At 39.8% G+C, this 17,442-nt stretch overlaps 1 protein-coding gene across 1 annotated transcript in view; it reads right to left on the bottom strand.

Annotated features, from left to right (window-relative positions):
- Positions 1 to 10,446, bottom strand: part of ano1b (anoctamin 1, calcium activated chloride channel b) — a 40,218-nt gene extending 29,772 nt beyond the window's left edge. The window contains exons 1-4 of the mRNA XM_086299675.1: positions 9,985 to 10,446; positions 8,782 to 9,174; positions 1,846 to 1,944; positions 1,293 to 1,444 (exon numbers count right to left, since the gene is read on the bottom strand). Coding sequence (XP_086155801.1) covers positions 1,293 to 1,444; positions 1,846 to 1,944; positions 8,782 to 9,174; positions 9,985 to 10,089 — 749 coding nt within the window. The 5' untranslated portion in view covers positions 10,090 to 10,446. The remainder of the gene's footprint in view (positions 1 to 1,292; positions 1,445 to 1,845; positions 1,945 to 8,781; positions 9,175 to 9,984) is intronic.
- Between the last annotated feature and the right edge of the window lie 6,996 nt (positions 10,447 to 17,442).

Below are 17,442 nucleotides of genomic sequence, written 5' to 3'. Positions count from 1 at the left end.
GAGTCCCATCCATCTCATCTGACAGCTTTGAAAAATGTGCAGAAGGGTGTCAATTCCCCCCAGTTGCCATTCATACTACACACATAGTAATTAATGTAAACAAAAACAATATAAGCAAAAACAATTAAAAATCAGAAAAGTTCCTGACTTTTTCATTTATCTCGTTGGGAGGGGAGATTTTCTGTGAATGAATGAAAATTACACGTGGGGAGTGATGTTAGTGAAAAGGTCACCATCTCCCCTTTTTTCAGTGTAAAGCCTGCATCATTTATTTCACTCTGTTAGGTTCTGGTCTCAGATTAAAATGTCTCATGTTTTACTAGCAAGAGTAGCAATTTTCAGTGCGGTTGCCCCTCTGTTGGTCTTCCTTGGTCTCCTTTGCTCTTGGGGCCTCTGGATGTCTGGAGCCTTGATCTCCTCCATACCTGCTTCATGCCCTGGTGGGCGGGGCTGTGGCTCCCCACAGCCTCTAGCAGATCATTACATGAAGGAACCTTTTAAATACAAGCACGCTCTCACTCACAGGTGGTTTTTGGCTGCCACCTCGAAGCACACTGTGCGCTGTCGATCTTACGTGCTGCACAATAATACTTAATATTTAGTATTTACTGTTATAGTCCCATAGATCATCGTGATGTTGTTTATTCTATTGCTCTCTTTTTCTTTGCTTGTTTTCTCTTTTTTCTTTCTCAACAGGTGATCCAGGTGATTGATATATGTATTTTTTGTCTGTTTGTTTTGTTGGTTTTTGGTTTTTACCCTTTATCACCGTTCCTCTTCCCCGCTGTTTTTCTTTCCCTCTTTCTTTCTCCCTTTTCTTTTCCCCAGTCAAGTCTGTCCCGTGTTCAGCAAATGAAAATAGAATAAACAATAAAAGCAAAGGTGAATCAAATAGACCAAGACGGCAAGGCTGGGATGGTCCATTTGGTAAAGTAAATCCGTTGGGCATCTTTCTTCGCCTTTAGACAATAATTCTGATGGCAAAAGAGCCAAACGGGACAGGCAAAAAAAAAAAAAAAAAGCAATTTTCAGTGCATATTCTCTGAAAAACCTAAAGATTATAGGATTACACTAACCCTGAATTATCTCATGCAACAGAAGGAAACTGCTGAAAAACAAAAAGAAAAAAACCCCAAAAAACTTTGGATGATATTGAAGTTGCTTTGAAAAGAAAAGGAGAAAAAGGATCTGTCAGCATATTCTTGAGCATTTAAAAAAAAATCACATTGTTGACAAGTACGCTAGATCATATGGGATCAGTTCTTTTCCATTTAGTAAAAACATGTACTTACAGGTGTTGCTTTTCCCTAGAGAACGTGTGTGACAGGTGTTTGACGTTCTTGGGTTGATGTTCCTCAACATGTGGGTGGAGGGGCTCCAGAATTTTACTAATCAGAGTACTGATCTTCTCCACAATACTGTTTGACTGCTTGACCTCATAGACCTTTCAACACACACACAGCATTTTGGATCAAATGAAGGCGTTTATTTTATTAATACGTTTTAGAACAGCCTAGAGTGCATGAACTACTTTTTCAGCATCACTCTGAGACAGGATGTTTCTCGTTTTAGAGATGTTCCACAAATGTTAGAAAGCAGTCCTACACATTTGTTTAGTACAGTACAGATCCTGGTCAAAACCAACTCTGAGATTCCTCACAGTGTTACTAGAGGCCAGAGTAAGCCTCTAAGAATTTTAGGACTGAATACAGTAACCTCATTATTGTCTGAATTTAGAGTTAAACCTAAATAGTTTGTATATTTGATACTGACTCTAAACTGCCCATTTGAAATATATAACATAGCATAACCTGGCATTTTTTAACTAACATTTTAAAGACTTACTTTTTTGGTGGGCATCTTTAACTTCATGAATTCGGCTTCTCGACACAGAACGTTCCAGGGAGCATGTATTTTCACAAAGTACACTCCTGGAATCTTGCCCTAAGAGGGAAACAGCATGCAAAAGCAACTGTATAAAACTCCCATATAGTTCATTTTCAAAACACAGATAGAGAAATCAAATAATACTGCACATGTATGGCTTCAGATCTCTCTCGCTCGCTAATATGATATCATTATATACTACCAGTCAAAAGTTTGGACACACCTTCTTATTTAATGGTTTTTCTTTATGTTCATGACTATGACTATTCAAAACTATGACTGAACACATATGGAATTATGTAGGAATTATGTAGTAAACAGAAAAGTGTGAAACTCAAAACGTGTTTTATATTTGAGATTCTTCAAAATAGCCACCATAATATGAATCCTAACAGTTGTCAAATAGGACTGTCAGCTGTGCACCATCCTGACTTTTACACAACACCACTGATGGTCCCAACCCCATTAAGAAGGCAAGAAATTCCACAAATGAACGCTGACAAGGCACACCTGTGAAGTGAAGAACTAGTCCAGTTACCAAAGCAAAGGGAATTCCTTTGGGGAATTTAAAATATAACACATATTTAGAGTTATTTATCATTTTTTTCTTTGCTTCATAATTCCATATATGTTGCTTCCAGCATTCCGGCTCAAATAGTTGGCAAACTTCCCTTTGTGCTGCCTTGATCTTGGCCTCTGGTCTCCTTCTCCATGGCGGGTCCTGCTCCTTGTGGCTGATTATCTTATAGCCTAGCATCTCTGGGATGACTGCTGCCGTGGTGTAGATCAGCTGGTTGATTTCGATGATGGTCACAGTAGAGTTGCATTCCAAAATGCTGCATTCACATCTTCCAGTCTAGTAGACCATCAGAGGATATTCCACATAGTCTTGGTGATCAGCCACAGAGGGTCCAAGTTTACAGCTTAGCCACGATCCTATCTCTCAGGTATCTCTCAGGTCAGTTGCTCTTGCTACAACACGACTTCAGTTGTGCTTGGGGCTTGGTACCCAATCTCATGTGGGGATGATGATATTTCCCCCCGACCTGATGTCCTGGCTCTCCCTTGGTGTAGCATTTGTGTTGTACCTCATTGATCTCCAGTTATGAGAGCAGTTTCTTCTTCCGAATATTGGAACACTGAGCTACTGCATATTGTTAAGTAAGTAAAATTTACTTATATAACACAAGACGGGAATATATTATAAAGTGCTTTACAAAGATATTACAAATACAGTTTAGTCACACAAAAACAACATAACACACAAAAACATTATCCAATATTTTGTTATGCTTGTCTGAATTGACACGTTAGATTAAATCTTACATAGTTTTGGTGCTAAGGTTCGGAAGCTTCCCCTTTAGTTTTCAGACAGGTACATGGTAGCAGTTTCAGCAATCGTAAGGAATAAAGGATCTGGTTTGGAGAATAAGGGTGAAGTAGCTGATGATATAAGTGGGGGCCTCTCCTTGTAAGGCCATGAACATAAGAGTTTACGTTTCATGCCTTACAAGGATTTTAAATTGATATCTAAAACTAAGTGGATGCCAGTGCAGACTCTTTAACAATGGGGTGATATGAGAGAATTTGTGAGTGTGAGTTAAAAGTCTTGCCGCAGCATCTTGGATGGTTTAAAGGCGATTTATCAAAGCTTTTGACAGACAAGAAAAAAGGGGCATTACAATAGTCTAATCGAGAAGAGATGAAAGTATGAACAAGCATCTCCATTTCAGGTTTAGTGATATTACTTAAGTGAAGAAAGCAAGAGCAGGTCACAGATTACATGTAGGCATCAAAAGCCAAAGACTGATCAGAAATTTACTGAGCAGTAGCTTTTACAGCGGATGAGAAAGCTCCCAGATGTTGTCTAATTTGGGGATTAATGCTCTCTGGAGTCATAATTAAACAGCCTGTCTTGTTTGTATTAAGCTACAGAAAAATGTTTGCTGTTCAACCATTTATTTCCTTAAGACGGTCCATTAGAATGGATAGTTTGTCCAGTTCATAAGGTTTGAAAAAAGGTACAGTTGAATATTGTCTACATAAAGATGATGAGAAATGTATTTAAAACTAAAACTAATTCAGAACTAATAATCTAGCGTAGTGGTAGAATATACCATGAGATATACATATACACCCACCAGTCTGTCAAGCTAATCAAGTTTGCAGATGACACCACCGTTATTGGACTCATCTCGGACAGGGATGAGTCTGCCTACAGGAGGGAGGTTGAATGTCTGGTGTCTTGGTGCAGCCACAACAACCTGGTGCTGAATGCCCAGAAGACAGTGGAGATTATTGTGGACTTCAGGAAGCACACAGCTCCACTCCCCCCCCCCATCATCCTGACTGACACCCCCATCACCTCTGTGGACTCATTCCGCTTCCTGGGTACCACCATCACCCAGGACCTGAAGTGGGAGCCCACCATCACCTCCGTCATTAAGAAAGCCCAGCAGAGGATGCACTTCCTGAGGCAGCTGAAGAAATTCAACCTGCCAACACGGACGATGATGCAGTTCTACACTGCAATCATCGAGTCCATCCTCACCTCCTCCATCACCGTGTGGTACGCTGGAGCCACTATCAGGGACAAACAGAGACTGCAGCGTGTTGTGCGCTCTGCTGAGAAGGTGATTGGCTGCAGACTCCCATCTTTGCAGGACCTGTACACCTCCAGGACACTGGGGCGTGCAGCTCGGATCACAGCTGACCCTTCTCACCCTGGACACAGTCTGTTTGACCTGCTCCCCTCAGGCAGGAGGCTCCGGTCCATTCGCACCAGAACCTCTCGCCATAAGAACAGTTTCTTCCCCTCTGCTGTTGGACACATGAACAATAACCGTATGACTGTTCCCACCACTAACACATGACCCTACGCTGTGTTCACTGCATCATTCCATGTTTGGCACTGATCACCACCTGCACTCATGTATATATCATGTATATATCTATCTATCTATCTACTTAGCACTTTTAATTCTTATTCTCATTTTTATTTTCATGTCTATTTAAGCTTAATTTGTAACAGTATGTCTGCACTGAAGCACCGCAGCAATTTCCTAATGTTGTAAACCTGCTCAACATTTGGCAATAAAACCCTTTCTGATTTCTGATTTCTGAGAACAGCAAGGAACTTAAAACAGATCCTTGTGGAACACTGCATGTGACTCTAGCTACATCTGAGCAAAACGTTTCACATTGAGACCAAAAGTCTTCTAACCACAAGAAATGAAGTGAACCACTCCAAGAGCTCCCTGGCCTCTGGTAGAGGACCAAAGCCCAAAGGGGTGAAAGGGGAGTTGGGTTTCCTCCTTTTTAATGCTCTGCTCTGCTTCTGTCCGAAGTTTTAGCTTTAGCAAGTGAAATGCATGCTCAAGCTCAGGTGACTGACTTGGCCATTCAAGGATATTCCACTTCTTTGCGTTAATAAATTCCTAGGTTGCTTTGGCTGCATGTTTTGGGTCATTGTCCATCTGTATTATGAAACGCCGCCCAATCAATTTGACTCCATTTAGTTAGATTTGAGCAGACAGTATGTCTTTGAACACCTCATTCAGACTCAATTCATTCAGCTGTTTCTGTCCTGTGTCACATCATTAATAAACACTAGTGTCCTAGTGGGACTGGCAGCCATACACCCCAAACCATCACACTTCCTGCGCCATGTTTTAAAGATGATGTAGTTTGCTTTGGATCATGAGCTGTTCCACACCTTCAAGTACCTAGCTTTTGTATTTACTTTCATGCAGTCTTCTATTTATGGTAGATTTGCATATTGATATGCCTACCCCCTGGAGAGTGTTGTTCACTTGGTTGGCTGTTGTGAAGGGGTTTCTCTTCACCGTGGAAATAATTCTGTGATCATCCACCACTGTTGTCCTCTGTGGACGTCCAGGTCTTTTGTGTTGCCGCATTCACCAGAGCTTTCTTGTACCAAACTATAGTTTTCCACTCCTAATATTGTAGGAATTTCTCGGATGGGGTTTTTCTGTTTTCACAGCCTAAGCATGGCTTATTTCACCTGCACGGAGAGCTCCTGTGACCGCGTATTGTTGGTTCACAGCAAAATCTTTCACTTCCAAGCACCACACCTCTGATCAACTCCAGGCATCTTCTTAATTGATAATGAAATAAAGAAGGAATTGCCCACAACTGCCCATGAAATAACCTTTGAGTCAATTGACCAGCAAGCATTAAAGCATGAAACCTTTCATCCAATTTGAATGTAGATACCCTCAAATTAAAGCTGAGACTCTACACATTATGTCCATTTTATAACTGTAACTGGAATATGTGTCAGTAAAAAAAAAAACAGTAAAAAACATCAAAACCTGCGTCAGTGTCCAAATATATATGGGCCTAACTGTGTGCAAAATACGGTACTAGAATTACTGATTAGGAAATACTGATGTCACCTGAACACCCCTGTGTCCCGAGACTAGACTGGTGTTTTACTGTGTATTCTGTTTCAGGAAAATTGATCCTGTAGTCTCTCTCTTCCCTGTCTGTTAGTTCAAAGGTCCAACTTACTGGAAATTTACAAAGACTGGGGATTTTTTTCATTAAACCAGAATTAACCTAGTATCAGCTAATACTGGTAGTTACCAAAATGTCAGAAATTAGATAGTGCCATGTGTAGAAAACCAGGAATTCAGACTCTCTGTGGTGCTCACAACCTCAGGTCAGCTGTGGAGACAACTATTTTCTATTTTTATTCTGGCATTAGGACATCTTATACATAGACAGAATATCAGTTTCCACTTTTAAGTGACTGATATATAGATACAGCTAAACTGCAACCCTGCAAATAGTTTTACAGAAACTGGCTGCCTCTTAAAATATTGCAGACATTGAGAAACGGTTATCTTCTAACGTTTGCAGTTAAATATAAGGTTTATATAAGTTACAAGGTAAATAAAAACCACTGTGCAAAAATATAGTAGTAATAATAATAATAGTAATTACTATTATTAGACACTGTCATCACTAGACAGAAATTTCAAGATCAAGTCAAATTGTAAATCTGCCAAAACTGTGAAACAGTGTAGCAGTGCATTCACATAGTTCGCAATTAGAACATCAAACTGCAATGGAAATTACTTTTTTCATGCTCAGATCAGGCTTTTCTGGCATGGTGCTTCAAGAACCACAGTTTGTGATCCAGTAGGTGCTTAGTGTAAAATGGCAAATTTCGATCCTCATGAAAGTTCATTGTTGACTTCATTGTTAAGACTTATGGTCCAGAGATCTCTCTAACAGGTCTATGAAGATTCAGTTCAGGTGTTTTTGTTTTGACCCCTGTGTCATCCATGTACCTGGGAGCAGTATCTGGAAAGAGGTCAGGATTTGTGTTTATACAGTAGTTGATCACTGCTGGAGTCACCAGTGAACTCATGGCATAGCTGCAAGCACATGTGTTCTGTGAGGTGAGGTTGCTTTTGCTGTTGTTCTGTCCTTTAACAAGGACACCAACATAAAAACACACCTTCAAATATATGATGACATCTGTATGGACATTTCTTACAACATGAATAAGTTCATAAATTCTTTCTATTGACATTCTATTGAGTTTAAAGTTTGTGTGTTCAAGTGTGTTTCAGTGGATTAGTGAAGATGTGTAAGAGAGAAAGGGTGAGATGCATGAAAGTGGAGATTGTGACCTGCAGAGCAGTATCATTTCTGTCTCTCTAGTGCATGTGCAGATCTGCTGTTCTTTATGGTGAACAATAAGCTGAGTGGAAAAATGCTGTTGGCCAACAAGCCTTTTTGAAAGCCTACAGACATATCTCTCATGGTAGGCATGTCACACTTAGCGCCCCTGAGGGTCATTCTCGCAAATGATAATACGTGAAGGGCCATACACAGATACACCTGTTTGACTGCTTGTAAACACACATATTAACACACTCAATTAAATAGCAGCAACTTAAGTCAAGACAACCCTTTAGAAATTCAAAATGAGCATCAAAATAACCCCCCTGTCAGGAGCCTTGAAAGTGCTTATGAGTGTAATGCATATAGGTTTATGAGTGGTTTCATTGTGGAAGCATTCCCATCACTAAATGAGTCATGAGTCAGTCATCATTTTCTGCAAGGGTGATAATAAGTTTAAGGAGCTCCTCTTTATAGTCTGAGGAAGTATCTGCCAGTACAGCTTCACAGCACTGGTGATGAGCCAGTATGTTAGAGCTCTAAAACTGCAATGGCTCTAAAACCAAAGCAGCAAACTTAGAGCTAAAAGTATCAAAACAAAGAAGTAGTCAATTTAAAGTTATGCCTCCCTCTAGGGGAGCAGGTGATGGTTTCCTATTGAGGCAAAGAAAAATGATTTGGCTTGTACTAAGAATATTCACTTCCTTCTCTCATAGGCATTAAATTTGTGCTTCTTTGTTACTGAAACTATGAGATATGTCATGATATCGATATTTTAAGTTTGGTTATAGAAAACATTATATAAAATATAAAAAATATTTTATTTCAGATTGTGACACTGGGAGTGGGTGTAAAACTCATTTGGATGAAGTTTTTTTTCTTTTTTCTTTAAAAAAAAAAAGCTAAAAAAAAGCTTAAATGTGTTTTTCGGCCTTGAAGATATTGTGTGGCTAGCTCCTGTACCCAATTTAAAGGTTACAAGGGCTCAAAAATGCTTGGAATAATAAGATGAATTAAAAGCATCAAAATTCAACATATTCAAATGTAGTTTAAGGGCTTGTATACTGAAAGAAACTGTCATTGTATTAGGTTAAAATTTGACATGACTTCATTTAAGATAAGACGTACAAAAAAAGAAAGAAAGACAGAAAGAAATGAGCTTGGTTGGAAGCACACACTGAAAAGAAGTGACCAAATGAGGCCAGTTAGTTTTTGTAATAAATAATTATTAGAACTTACATCTTCATCTTTTTCCAGCTCTAGCCCCATGTCTCTCAGTTTTCCTTCAAACTCCTCTCGTCTGAATGCCTTCTGATCCTCCTGGCTATTGAAGATTTCTCCTGAACAGCCCAACTCCATGTCGATAACCGTCGATGAATGTACGGAGGATGAGTCTTTCGTCCTTTGTGTTTGCTTGGCTCGGAGCTTTTCGCCACCACTCTGAGGACCATGGCGGAAGCTGCGGGTAACAACATTCTCAGTGAGGAGATGCACTGACTGGCGAGTGGAGTGGCTTCCACTCGACTTCTTCACGGAATAGGTGAGCACGTAGTCAACACGCCGTTGACCATCCTGGAAGAAGAGCCCATGCTGGGAGCGGGTATTTTCCTCTGGAGTTAGAGCCTTCAGCCGCTGAAAATACGCAGATTTAAACCACACATGTAAGAGCGAGAGCCTAGGGAACATGATTTATGCATTTATAAGTTGACAAGAGGGACTGCAAGAAATGCACACAGAAAGAGATGGGGAGGATATCCAACAAGAAGAACTGCACTCAAATCAGGAGTGTTGCCATTCAGTGTCTGACACCATTGGATCACCAGCAGGGTTCGATGATGTAAACATTTAACAGTTTTGTTCACATATGTTGTTTGTTTGCTTTTTAATACACACAAAACCATATATCATGGAAAGAATGTAAAAATAGCGAGATTTCCTTTCTGGACTTGCACTTATCAAGCTATTCTTTTACTGAGCTTTTGTATGCCAGTACCAGCACAGAAAACACAGTATACACCAGCTACAGTTCAGTGCAGTGTACGACCTGCAGAAGGAACTTCATTTTAATCCTTCTCATTACTTAAAGCAGCAGTATCTGCCTTAAGTAATGAGCAGTGCCGCAGAGTGGCAATAGCACTCTTAAAGACCGTATCAGTGTAAAAGTTTTGGTTGTGTTCAACAAGGACTGCTGACTATTTTTATTTTTTAACCAGTATGTTGAGTTTTAAATATATTAAAATAGCTGTAATTGCTGCACAAGATCATCAAAAACTATGGCCAATCATCAGTTGTTCAGTTAGGTCAGTGAGGATGAAGTATTACATCAAATCCAAGTCCAAACTATTATTAAATAGATGTTATTCCGTGTCTTTATTTATCTTGCCTTATCTGTCCTCCTACTCTCTCTCTTTCAGTCTCTGTGTCTCTTGCAGAAATGCTTACCTTAAACTTGCCGTGGAAGATGACATCTCGTAGAAAATGCGGTGTCTGTTGCTCAGACCCAGAGGTTTGAGAGAAGTTGACTTGATCTTCTACATTCTCTGTCATTGTCCAGGTAGAAAAAACGGTAAACTTATGTGGTGAAGAGTTGTTTTCTTACAGAGAATAGTCCTGGTTCTGCCTTAGGTCTCTCTGTGTTTGCCTCCTGTTTGAGATTTTTCACTATATGACTCTGCTGGGCTTTGATAGCCCCGCCTCTACTCTTATTTTTCAGTGACTTGCCACTTTTCTGTGTTTGTCTTCCTTTAAAGCTCTGTGTAAAGCCCTGTTTTTCTCTGGATTGTGGTGCTACTAAAGCGAGTGAGCAGCCTTGTTACTTGAGATGCATTCTGCAAGCCAAGATCTAAACTTAGACAACGATAAAACTCTGATGAACACAAGGTGCCCTGCCTCACTTTCTCTGTATTTGCTAAATACAGAGGTGTGGACTCGAGTCACATGACTTGGACTCGAGTCAGACTCGAGTCATTAATTTTATGACTTTAGACTTGACTTGAAAAAATGTTCTAAGACTTGTGACTTGACTTGGACTTTTACACCAATGACTTGGGACTTGAATTGGACTTGAACCTGTTTACTTGAAAAGACTTGATATTTTACCCCAAATATAAAATTTAACATGCATATTATATAGAGATTGAAAATGTGACGTCATTCACGGGTAGAACCGCAAAGGATTCTGGGAACTCGTGGCAAGCGGTACTAGCGCACGCAGGCTTTCAATTAAAATCAGTCACACAGCGATAAAAAGAAACACAAAAATGTCAAGAAGCTGTTGTATGATTAACTGCAATAGCCGGTCGCATGACAGCCACGGGAAGCCGACGGGTAAAGAGATCGGTTGTTATCGGATTACGTCGTTGAAGAGAAATTGTTCAAGCCATGTTTCCGAAGTAACAAAGAGGCGACTGGATTGCAGCCATTCAAAGATCAAATATAACGTCCCAGAACACTCCAGCTCACAGGTTAGTCTGCTCCAAGCATTCCCACAAAGGTCAGTCTGCTGTTGTAGTTAATGCGTCATTTTTCTTAACATAATTGGTGATATAGGTTACAAGCAAGTCTGGCGCTGAACAGAAATTGTCGCGCTATGCTCCTTTATTTATTGTGCATAAATAGTAAATTATCCTGACACAATATTGCGTTTCGCTTCTGTTATTATGGTACATTGACAAAAACATATACTTTTATTCACAGGATAAAACAGGTTTTTTGTATCACTAATTGCCCAGTACGATTACAGCATACAATATTATTGTCACTGCTACATTTCTGTGATGCTACCAGAAATTATTTCCACTACTAATTAATTACCGTTGAGCTCAAAGGTTATATTAATAAACGGTTAACGAATGTGTATTTATGAAGACGATTTGTGAGACTGGTAAACTTATGATACGATGGTCTTTACTTTCTACACGGTGCGTTTCAAGGTCCTGCACCCATCCGTCGGTAAACTGTACCTGGGCTTGTTGCAGTGACCGGAAGTTACTAAACTTCATGAGTGTATGCACTCACTCCAAGAACCGTATAATTATAAATATGCATATAAATATGCTACGATGAGATAGCTGACTTCATCTAACTAGCAAATGTTTTCCAGGCTACGTTGGTGATACAGTTTTTTTTAATGTGTATGATATTTTTGTCATGCGATTTTAAAGCTGGTCCTACAACCGCATCCAAGAATAACATGCAGCTTATCTCAGAACTGTCGGTGAAAATTATTCTTGGAGCTAGGTTTAATTGAGCTGCATTTTAAAGAGGTGCAATTTCACAATTTGTGTATATTTTCTAAGTTCACTATTTTGTATGTGTTGAGAAAAACACAGATTTTAAAATTACATGGTCTAATATTTACATTTAGCATATAACTGCAACATTATTTTTTCGTTTGTTTTTTTTAAAGACTCGAAAGGACTTGAAATTCAAAGTTTCAGACTTGTGACTTGACTCGGACTTTTACACCAGTGACTTGAGACTCGACTCTGACTTGCCTGACATTACTTGAGACTTGACTTGAGACTTGAGGATAAAGACTTGAGACTTACTTGAGACTTGCAAAACAATGACTTGGTCCCACCTCTGTTAATAAGTAGTTTTGAAGATTATTAGCACGTGTTATTTATTGATTTATTTTATTGTTTGCAACTGTTTTCTCTCTAATACTGTAATGAAAGAACAACCAGCAGCCGTTGTTGAATAGTTTAAAGGATATCTATCAAGTTTTGTCTGCTCAATTAACTCAGGGTCATAAGGAGCTGAAGCTTATCCCAGCTTTCATGGGGCAAGAGGCAAAACATACCCTGGACAGGTCACCAGTCTCCCTAACCTAATTCATGTCTTTGGACTGTAGGAGGAAACTAGAATACACAGAAAGAGTCCACATAGACACGGGGAAACATGCAATCTCCACACAGAATGAACGCAGCCTGAATCTGAACCCAGACCACCTTACATGAAAACACTGTGCAACAAAGTGTTTCATTGGTTCTGTGCAGGTTTTCAGTCATCCAGGTAGACCGGGGAGCCTGAAAAGAAAACGAATGGACTTCCTTAAGTTTCTTGAAAACATCTTACCTTTCATCTGAGAAGCTTCTAAAAAATAAAAAACCAAAAGAAGTCCAGTCACCTTCCTTCTAAGCTTTATTTTGTTCAAAATGTACAGTCAAGTCTGCTTGCAATTTCAGTGGTATTTGTTCAATATATACAGAGGTCAAGTACAGTTTTATAATAATATTAAAAACAGTTCTGATATGATCCACATTACATGAAGGCAGACATTCTCCTTTACTGTGTAGCCGACCACGGTCTGGAATACACAGTAAGTTACTCCTATTAGTAATAATAATTGACTTGATTACTGTCAGTGCGAGCTTTTAAAGTGGAGCTCTACAGTCTTGGGACACTTTTCCTCAAGTATATAAAAAAGTTATCAAAACATGACACTTCAGTGTAATTCTGTGTAGATTTTCCTGTGTGAAGCTGTTCCAGGAAACTGTCCTCTCTTCCATAATTGTTTACTTTGTGAGAACTAGGATCCAAAAACTTTCTGTCCAACCTCTCATTCCTGACACTTCAATCCCACAAGTTTATGTAACACAGCAGCAACATCCGCACTCAAGTGTATTTTTAGACTTTAAGAGTAAAAAAATATACACAGAATCAAGCAAAGGAAAGCAGAGACCTTGTAGAGCACAGGCTGTCGAGCTCTCAAGGGATGCCATGTGTCCGACTCAATACTGGGAGCAAGATATAGGGGTTAAAGGTCAATTCTCACAGGGAACAGCAGGAAGTGGTGTTTGTGTTCACATACTGTAACTCAGCTTTTCTAATAATTGCTTAAAACTTTGTGTACATCAGTCAAATTATGTTTCGACCAGCTGGGGTTTTGCAGGTCACACCTTTCTAAGCGTCTGAGACAAACAGCAATCAACAGCTTGTCTTACTAGAGAATTGGGTAACCTTTATATTACAATACAAAAGTTATAAACACTTACCCAGAAACCAAAATGTAGTTAAGACATACTTCATGCATTACAACAGTAAGTATCATTCAAAGAACAGTGCAGATTCCTATGAACAGACCGTATTCATATATTTTATGAAATTATGAACCTTACAGAGGATAAAATTAAATCATCAAATATTCAAACCAGAGGACTGTAGAATTCACAAGGTCTTGCTGGTTAATCAGTATTTTCTGAATACCTTTAAATCAAAACCATACTATCCGGTTGTTCAGTGATGACGCGACGAATCCTACTTCCGGGTCTAAAGTAGCCTGCGTTTAATATGGCTTTTGTGTTGTTAACATGTTTAATGTTTTGTATTTTCTTCTATTTAATCTCAAAAAGCTCCTAAAACAGTCAGTGATCACTGTTGACCTCCCTCAGCTTTTATTACCGCTAATCATTTATTTAAGCTCAGTTTTTAAAACCTTAGGATGTAACTACAGCACAGCCCATGCAGCAGTATATGAATGACTAACCTCGTATTGTGGATGGATTATCTCAGTTGTTCTCCTGGCTGAAGTTTGGTCCTTTTACAGCATCCTGCCATGCGATTACATTTGTTCCTGACCACCGAGAACACTCACGGTAACTTTTATCGAGTGGAAAAAAAGTTAGCTTGTTTATATTATGCTAACATAGCTGTGCTAGCCCAACTTCAGTAACCCTACAAACGTCACTGCTTTTTAGTTTTCTGTCTTCATTTATGCTGGAAGTGATAACAGAGCTGTACATTTTAATTTGTTTCCAAAACCCCGCAGTCAGGACATGCTATATTGTATTTAGATAGAAGCTAGCGAGTGTGGCAGGATGAATGTTATCCCGCGGTCCAACCCACTTTCAGCCTGGCCCATTAGGGGGCGCTGGTATAAATAGTGGCCATTTGAGTGTCTCTGCATTGCTTGCCTGTGATCTCCTTTTTGGTCACCTGACTTCCTCGGTGTGGTAGAGATCGTTTGTGGGTTACTCTAAAGTCTCCATCGCGGCTGGTCGTAGCTATAGAAGCCTCCTCTGAGCTATTCTGCTTACATTCTATGACCCGGCTTACTTGGTACGTAATCAACTTTTGTTACGCTCTCTGCCTTCTATTGTTCTTTTATAGTAATTATTTATTATGTTTCGCAGGAAGTGTGGACCTTAGTTTTGCGCCAAGCTACGCGAACTGAAGTGCTGCTGTTTTGCCTTGCTGTGCTTTTACCGTCTGTTCCCGTTGTGAGAATTCTTTCCCTGCTGCTGTCAGCTTTTACAGTGGACGTCGGCGTGGACAACGGCCATATGCATGCCGGTTATCGGAGTCAGCTGGCGTGCATATTGATTGACTGTTAACTTATCGTCGTGTGGACGGCAAGTTGGAGCAGTACGGCGATTCCGTTTGCTCCAGATTTTAGAGTTTTATTCAGATTGTATGTTGTTTTATTGCTTTTTGATTTGTAGTTTGGATTTTCTGTTACACCACTGGTGGGAGGCCCTTTTTCTAGCTGTAGATCACCAGTGTGGTCCTGCAGTTGGGTTATCCCCCGGTGCTACACATTAGTTTGTTGTAATATATTAAAATTTTCTTTGTTTCTTTTATTCAGATGCGGAGTGCCGACGTGGAGGAGACTAGGGTGCCTTGGTGGTGGGATCCCTTGAGTGTACACACCTGCCTTGTTTAGTTTATTAGTGTGAGTGTGTGTGATAGTGTGTTGCACTTGTGTTTTGGGTGTGTTTTCTTTCTTTAGTTTGTGTGTGGCATCCCTGCCCCTCCACTGGTAAGCCTCAGCTCTGAATACCTTTTTAAGCATATTTGTATTTGAATATTTATGATTGTGCTTTTATATGGTGTTTTAAATAATTATTAATAAATTGTGAATTTGTTGATCATTGAACCTCGTCTCTGGACTGAGTATAGCGAACCTAAGTGCCTTTCTGGTGATTTAGTGTTACTTTCAGTATTCTCTGGGTGAAATTCCCAGGGTGGCGTTGTCTTTTTAAAACTGCAAAGAGTATTTACTTTATACCCCATCCTCGTCTCGCCACACGAGCTAACTCCCTGCTAACTTCTAACTCCGTTAAATGTCATAAATTCCGTTTTCATGGATGCCTGGATGTTAAACTCAATTGTTACACCTGGTAGAGCAGAACGCTGATCATTTTATTAAAGATGAAAGACTTTAGACAGTTTTTCAACTCTCAGTAATGCCATAGTGATCGTTTGATATATGGACCTGCAGCAGAGTTTAGACCCAGACATGGCTAGTGACGTCAGACTGAACAACTGGATACTACAGTGGTCTCCAACCTTTTTTGCACCACGGACCGGTTTATGCCCGACATTATTTTCATGGACCGGCCTTTAATGTGTTGCGGATAAATACAACAAAATAAAACTAGTACCGGTACCGAAAAAAAGAAGATTTATACATAACACACGTGAAAAGACCCAGGAAAACCGAGTTAACGATCAAAACGATAACAAAATAACGCTGAAAACCGATAAAAACCCTGAAAACCATACATTTCACACCTGAGCCTCAACTCTCGCGGCCCGGTACCAAACGACTCACGGACTGGTACCGGTCCGAGGCCCGGGGGTTGGGGACCACTGCTATACTACATCTGTAATGTTAACTACCTCTAACTATTAGTGGTTTCCAGATTCATCAGTGCCTGAGCAGCAAAAAGCTCCAAGCTAACAACAACAAGGTGTCTGTGATTCAGGTTGTAACAGCAGTTGTAAAGCACTTTCCTAATCTTCCTGCACAGTCAAAGAGCTTTGGAGCACATTTAACCCTACAGTGCTTTATTATACACCAAATAAGCACTTTATCTACCTCACAAAGAATAGTCCACTGTTTGTAAACCTTCATGACCTACTTTGTGGGTGGAGTCCAAGTGGTGGCATAAAGTGACTGCTGTTGGTAGAACGGTCATTCATTGGAGCTAACATTCCACATTGGGGTATGAATCGTCTCTTTTGTATACCCTGTGGAAAAACTCAGCGTCTATATGAAGGGAAAAACTTAGACCATATAAATCTTTCGACCTTAACAAGTTTGTACCATGCAGTCATGTCAAGGTCACTTCATGTGGAGATTTGTCAGATCATTTTTCTGTACTCTGGACAGACATGTTGCCAAGTCAAGTCAACGACATAAAACACAGCTATACAGATGTGGATTGTAAACAAGTGAAATACTACATACTGATGGGGAACTGCACTTGCATGGCTGGATTAGTGCTCATAAATCTGCTGCTTCTACTTCCTTCTACCTGAATGTGTGTTAAAACATGTAGAATGTTAAAATGTAATGTAAAACCTTCTACATAATCTAAGTACTGATTACATCACTTACAGGTTACATCAGAGGCCTGAATAATTCATCCTGGAACTGCAGTGTTAGTACAGTATGTCCTCTATGAATTGCATATATGAATATTACCTGGATCAATATACCAAAATGTTGATTCTGTTCATCTGGAAAGTTTTAGTGGAAACCCACAAATCTTCTTACCTGGATGTCAGTGCTTGCATCAAGACCTAGATCAGAAGTTTATATTGTTAAATACAGTCTTTTATGTAGGCTAATCATTGCAGGGTATGTTCATGCTGCAGCCATGCAGCCACAATGCCTCATAGAGGACGGGAAGAACAGACACAGGAAGCACATCGATGACCTTCATGAGATAAGACATGTCCAGCAGCACTGAGTCAGATCAATTTCAGGAAGCCAAAGATGACAGCCAGCCAGCTCAGACATTCTTAAGAGAACTAGCAGGCCTAATGTGAAAGGCATGGACATCTACCAAGTTCAGTTCAGTCATATTTAAAATGAATTAAAATGTGTAGCCAAAACTCTATAAAACCTTTTTTCTTGACACGGAGCGAATAAGTACGTAAACATATGTT

The sequence above is a fragment of the Aulonocara sp. 'chitande type north' Nkhata Bay genome, linkage group LG7 (genome assembly GCF_057382095.1).
Source record: "Aulonocara sp. 'chitande type north' Nkhata Bay isolate Kocher_YH1m ecotype deep benthic linkage group LG7, A_spYH_male_GT1.1, whole genome shotgun sequence".
Taxonomy (NCBI): Eukaryota; Metazoa; Chordata; class Actinopteri; order Cichliformes; family Cichlidae; genus Aulonocara; species Aulonocara sp. 'chitande type north' Nkhata Bay.
The sequence above is the reverse complement of the archived record's forward strand: the minus strand, read 5'-3'. Positions and strand labels throughout refer to the sequence as shown.